Raw genomic sequence first — 6,965 nt, forward strand, 5'->3', positions numbered from 1 at the left:
CTTTCCTCCAAATCCTCCATGACGATGTCAGCCACTGTAGGAGACAAAGGGGAGCCCATTGGGGAACGTCTGCTTGTAAATGACATTGTTAAATGTGAAAAAGGTAGAAGACAAAACAAATTTTACAGCAGCGATAAACTCGGCACGAGTTAAGCTCGTTTTGGTTTTTATATACTTCCACCTCTTCTTTATACCCTCCACGACCAACTCCGAAGGAACGTTAGTAAATAATGAAACAACGTCTAATGAGACGAGAATCTCAGACCCTCGTAATCTCATCATCGACAGATCGGTGCACAGATCAAAACTATTGTTTACGTGGCTCTTTGGTTTCGGTATACTGTCAGCTAGAATTTCCTGTAGATACGATGCAAGATTATATAAGGCCGTGTTAACGGATGAAACTATTATTCTAAAAGGAACATTCTTTTTGTGTATTTTTGGAAGACCATAAGCCTTGGGAAGTATGGAATCGCTGGAGTGTAGGAAAAGATATTGTTGCTTGGAGATATATTTTTTCTGCAACCAAACTTTAATCAAAGCATTTAATTCTCTTTCGACTCTGATTGATGGATTTCTTTTAATCACTTCATAGGTATCTTTGTCCCCAAGCATCGCCTCCATCTTTTGAATGTACTCCTTCTGGTCTAATGCTACAGTGACATTACCTTTATCAGCCCTTGTAAAGACAACATCCGGATTGTTTTTTTGGAATTGAATCGTGAAATTATACTTCGCAATAAATACTTCGCAATTAAACGAGGCTTATTTTGATGTGTTGAGGCTGTTGTCATAAGTGTTTTAATAACAATGATTTGGTTGCTCTGCCCTTGCGACGCGGATATTTTCTCAGTCGTTCGCAGTCTTTGGTTACGAACACACGCTCCTATCTGACGATGGAAAGATTACTCTCGCGTTTGGTTGCACTAACCCCTTATGTGAGTCCATTTTTACGAGTCAAACTTAATTATTAAATTCACGTGCTCCTACTGAATTTCAAAATTTGATTCAGTTGCCACTAAGAGGGTTTGGAGACAATGGCCTCGCTTGTACCATCAACTTGGACACACATAAGTATTGCAACGTAACAAACAAACGATCGACTCAGCTTTAAATTTGACTAACATCCGATAAGATATATTCAATATGATCTATTTCTTTGCTGACATGGGTAGATTTGATTGTAAATTCGTAGCGCCGGATCGTACCCGATTCCTTTATTTGTAAATTCGACTTTAATTATGTATATGCGGTTCTGAAGAAGACCAAGTATGGTCGAAACGTAAACTAATTCGATTGTACTATTGTATTTTGAATATATAAATGTTAACACCTATTTTTGCTCGAAATTTGGCCATTGTTATTAAGATTATTACTTGCGTTAGGTTAAGATTCTTCTGGCGACAGAATCCCTGCACGGGTTTGGACCTGGCGTTCACGCGTTCTGAGCGTGGCGCACTATCATTTCGCGGCATTTCATGTATTATTTCGTTTATTCCAGTTACGCCGTATTCGGTCGTAATTTGACCGCTACTCTATATTATTTGTCCGCGTAATCTTCTGCTATTATTATCTGTGAACTTCTATAATCTCGGTGATTTAGAAATTTAGTTTTCTTCTCGCGTTATTTTACTTACTAACGGCGCATTCCGCGCGTTTACTGAGTTAACGTCATTCTCCGTTTATTTCTGGCGTCCGCGTTATCATATTTTGTATTCAAAATTTGACGCCCGCGTTATCTACCACCTGCTATTTGCTTTTTTTTTTGAAAGCCACATTGGCATTTACTGTTTCATCCGAGAATTACTACAGAATAAATGTTATCTTTTATTTGTTAATCGCTTGAGTTCGTGATCTTAATTATTTTGCGTCACCCCGCCGAATACCACGCTGCCCTTCATCAACCCCGCCTTGCTATTAGGTCGAGCTAGCCATTCCCTCGCACATCGACGTATTTCGTTTCGCGTCTCTTCTGGTTTCGCGCGATTTCGCGGACGCAAATTTATGCGTCTGGCGCCCAACAATAAAATTCGATTCGCGTAGCGTCGGAGGTGCGAGAGGATCGCCGGAGAGGCCTTTCATCTTTCTCTCCCTTTCCCCTTTTGATCCGGCACACGCCCCGGACCGCTCCGGGAGTGAAAAAGTCGTGTAATATGTATATTCTTTTCTCATAGATTTTAAATCACATTTTCGTATCACAAGAGAAACTTTTGAGCTGTTGATACAACATATAGGACCATCTTTATTGCAAAGAGATAATTGTCCTAAAATATTACCAGCCAAACAAATTGCTATAGCTTTGTGGATATTTGGCAATCAAGAAGTTTACAGGTTAGCTAATGTATAAACTATAAGTACAGGAAAGATTTTTTTTTTATCCTTAGACCCTCTGTGTATAGTAAAAATAATAGATGATTGCAGTCATGTTTAATATTATTGAATTAATGCAACATTAATTGTTTTATTTTAGATCCGTTGCAGATCGATTTGGGCTATGCAAAGACACTATATGGAAGTGTGTATTTAATGTGGCTTACGTACTGCAAGAACACGCTGAAAACTACATAAAATGGCCACAGCATTACGAGTTATTACGTATACAAGAGCAATTTGCTGCTATGAGCAATTTCCCAGGTGTAGTAGGTGTCATAGACGGCTGTCACATTCCCATTAGTGCTCCTATTGAGTACCCAAATAGTTACATTAACAGAAAAGGCTTTCATTCAATAATACTACAAGGTATTTGTGATCATACAATGAAATTCATCAATGTTTTTACGGGAATATGTGGCAGTGTCCATGATGCACGAGTGTGGCGCTTAAGTGATACCAAACAAATGATTGACCATGATGTTGAAAGATATTTCCCACAAAATACACATTTGTTAGGTGACTCTGCGTACCCGCTATTACAATATATGCTCATTCCATATCGTGACAATGGTCATTTAAACAATGTACAACGCAATTATAATACAAAATTATCATCAACTCGTATTACGATAGAAAGGGCGTTTGGGATGTTGAAAGGACGCTTTAGAAAATTAAGATATGTATACATGTTTAATACCGAAATGATACCTTTACTAGTATTAGCTTGTTGTATTTTGCACAATATTTGTATTGATAACGAAGATGAACAATTTGAAAACATTTTAGAGCCAATGGAAAACGAAAATAATCATAATAATGTTCTTCTAGAAGGCAATGAAAAAAGAGATGTTATTGCACAGTTATTATATTAATTTTATATGTATATATATGACTTTGTATGATGTGATGTATATATTTACATGGCAAATAAACGTTTTTTCATGTATGAAACTAAAAAATTATGCCTGTCATGAACGTATATGTAATTACTAACGATAATTTGCAGAACTTTTTCTTCTCTGTAACATCAAAATGTTCAATATGTACAGTAAAAAATCAATAGTAGTATTTGTAATGCAAATAAACAATATATAACTGTAACAATCTCAAAATGTACCTACTGAACAAATTGTTTCAATTGTTGTTTGTAAGTACATCTGTGAGCATTTGGTTCGATAGTTTTGTAATCGTTTTGTAAATTCTAATTTTCTGTATCAATAATGTCTGTAAACAGATATGTAATTAAAAGAAATGTATATGTGCATATATGCCTATCAGATGTAACAGAAAACTGTGGCATCAATTATATGTTTTGAATACAATGGTAACAGTAAACATATTATTTGATAATAACGCATAACTTGGTAGTTATAAAAACATGAATACGTACTCAATAGAATATATTTAATATATTTGGTAACACATACAAAAACTAAACATACATATTTAAAATAAAGAAAAATTGCCATTTTTCATTCATTAACACATCTTTCATAAATTATATCGTAAATTAACACATCAGTCTTTAAATGTTAATAATGAAATAAAATAAATCTTATATCACGCATATAAAATCAACTAAAATAGACACATTTATGGTTTTATGAATACATTTCTTCACTTTCATGTAATTCAGTCATACTATTAGTATACACGTTTCAAATTATTGTGGAAATATTGTAAAAAAAAAAGGATAAAGCTATATGTTTGTTTGTGCATATGTATATATATATATATATATATACACACACATATATATATGTATTAACTACATAGTATATATACTCATGTAGTTAATGCATATATAGGTACGTAATAATAATGTTAATATTATATTTGTAGGTTTGCAGGAAACAAATCCGTGATACGGGACGTTGCATCCAGATTTAATGTAGCAGAATCTACGTTTCATGCTATCATTTCGAATGTTATGACATTTTTACTTAATATTGCTCCAAATATAATAAAAATGCCTGCTACAGAAGATAGAAAAAGAGAGGTTGCTCGTGAATTTGAAGAAGTAATTAATATTGTTATTATATGCTAAAAGATATGTATTAAAAGTTATATGTTTAAACATTTATAAAATAACTTTGTTTCAGATAAGTAGATTTCCTGGGGTCCTCGGATGCATCGATGGAACATTTATTAAAATTAGAACGCCTGTTAAAAAAATTAAGAGTACTTACGTTAATAGACATGATTTTCCATCTCTGACATTACAAGCAGTTTGTGATGCCAATAAATTATTTTTAGATGTCTTTACCGGTCCTCCTAGTAAATACATGACGCAAGAATATTCCAATTATCATTTTTAAGTAATGAAATACAAAATATATCAGAAAATTATCACTTATTAGGCGATGCGGCATATCCTTTAAGAAAATATTTATTAACCCCGTACAGAGATTACGGCAATCTTACAGCCCTTCAACGAAATTATAATTTCAAATTTTCTCAAACAAAAGTTAAGATAGAAAATGCGTTTGCATTATTAAAAAAAGATTTAGGCAGTTAAGGGGTTACACCACTGTAGAGCATGAAAAAAATAGGCATATTTCGGGAATTTTTTTTGGCGCAATAAAGAGATGAATCGAAATTCTGCAAAATGGGATTTATAATGCTAGTAATAAAGTACAAAATATATTTTTTTCAACTTCGTTCATGACAAAATGGCGGCTGCGCAGCATATCTCCGTCGGTGCCTTTTTTTTAAGGGGTCCACGGCCGGAAACCTAACTCCCGCAATTTTTGACCTGGAACAAAAAACCAAAGTTTTTTCGATTCTATAGAACAACAGCAAGAGACGTACGTAGGATTTTTCGATATATTGATTTTTCGCGAAATGGTGCACTTCAAAAAAAAAAGTTTAAAAATTCATGAAAAAAATCGTCACAAAATTGTTTATAAAAAAAAAATATGCAATATAAAAAAAAATCCTACGTACGTCGCTGGAGAAAGCAATTTTGAATATACTGTTAAATTTTCAGATCGATCGGTGAAGATTTGTTCGAGTTATGTTTCCGGCCAGTTCAAAAAAAGTAGTTTCGAGAAAAACGCGTTTAAAGTTTTAAGTACTGTAAAATCATATTATATTCTTCTATACCTTTAATCTGCGATGCCTGCACCATACAATTGGCCTTCTAGATTGACATCCTCCTCCTCTTTTTCCTTTCTTAAGGCTTTCAAGTCGATTCGAGCCTTTCTTGCACCTTCACTCAACGATTCTTCCGCTTTCTTGATGCGCTCCGCGTCCACCTCCATGCATAGATTGTAGCTGTTTGGGCCAATTGTCATGCCCATAGTGTCGATTACGTGCAAAATTGAGGTAAATCCGTCATTGAACACACAAGTAGCAATATTTGTGGCAATATCTAATACTAATTTTCCACTAGATATTGATTTTGGAGCCATCGCCCATACGGTCGAGTTGAAACTCTCGTTGCTGTTCTGAGTAAATCCGCCGATGCAACGAGTGAGAAGATCGTCCTTACTCAATTCTTCGTACACTGGCTTTATAGCTTCGAAAACTTCTTTGTGCATAGGTTGTTTGTGTTGATAATCGCCCAAACTGTTTGTCGCTTTCGCTTTTTGCCAAGTGCACCATGAACTTCTCCAATTGGGCACTTGTCGTGTTGCGGATTATTATCTGTAGATAATTTATGATACAATGTAGCCCATATAGCGTTCTTCATCTTTTCAATCGAATCGCAATTTCTACGAATAGCTAATCCGTAATATATAGAAAGTTCGTCGATAAGCTTGCCTGTCAATTTTCCTTTTCCTTCAAGTCCTTTTTTAGCTTTTTTCAAATTACGGAGACGGGTGCCCATTCGTTTCTGAACATGATCTATGCATTCTTTTTTCTGTACTATAATATTTTCGTAAGGCGTAGCATCTGTAATACCTTTAAAGTCTTGGAATCGCCGTCGCCGATATAACTTGCGTACTTCACGTTATGTAAGGTTTCAGAGCGCCGAAACATTTCAACAACTGCGTCGATTTCCATTTTTCCAGCCGATCTCTCGTGGTTTGCTTGGCATTCGCTCGCATGATTTTCTGACCATTCCGCATATTCTTCTGTTTCTTCTTTTTTCTTCCAATGTTCACACGATTTACAATATTTTGATTTTACGATGACATCTATAACTTTGCCAGTGTACCAACCAATAAGAGAAACCAAGCCATACAAAGATGAAAATCCACGTTTTCGCCAAGATCCGTCGCCCGATACCGTGATCCCATTTTGTTTCCTTTCTCAGCAGAAATTGTTTTTTCTTCTGTCGCTGCATTCGAAATACTCTTCTTACAAACAACTTCTGTTGCACTAGCAATGTTTTTAACGACCTTGTCATAAAACGATTGAAAGATTGGGCGGGGCAGTTCCATAAACGCACAAAATTTTGTTATTCCGCGTAAACCAACTCCAAGCAATCGCATGGCAAGCACAATTCTGCGGTTAATTTCGTAGGCATTCTTAACATATGGGCAACTTGGTATTTCTGTTTTTTCACAATTATCACAGAACACAACTATTTTAAATCCCAAACCTCGTTTGCTAGTTTCAGTGAACTTCACTTTCGAATGGCACAT

At 35.2% G+C, this 6,965-nt stretch overlaps 1 protein-coding gene and 1 pseudogene across 1 annotated transcript; one reads left to right on the forward strand and one right to left on the reverse strand.

Annotated features, from left to right (window-relative positions):
- Positions 1–2,152: 2,152 nt before the first annotated feature.
- On the forward strand, positions 2,153–3,332 carry LOC139787168 (putative nuclease HARBI1; the record flags this gene model as incomplete). Its single annotated transcript, XM_071726264.1, has 2 exons — positions 2,153–2,331; positions 2,471–3,332. Coding segments are annotated over 2 exons (954 nt in total), but the record flags the coding sequence as incomplete, so codon positions are not given.
- Positions 3,333–5,196: 1,864 nt separating this feature from the next.
- LOC139787167 (uncharacterized) lies at positions 5,197–6,381 on the reverse strand (annotated as a pseudogene).
- Between the last annotated feature and the right edge of the window lie 584 nt (positions 6,382–6,965).

This window comes from Temnothorax nylanderi, unplaced genomic scaffold, assembly GCF_030848795.1.
Source record: "Temnothorax nylanderi isolate EJ_2023f unplaced genomic scaffold, tnyl_v1.0 TNYL_tig1309_pilon, whole genome shotgun sequence".
In the NCBI taxonomy this organism is placed as follows: domain Eukaryota; kingdom Metazoa; phylum Arthropoda; class Insecta; order Hymenoptera; family Formicidae; genus Temnothorax; species Temnothorax nylanderi.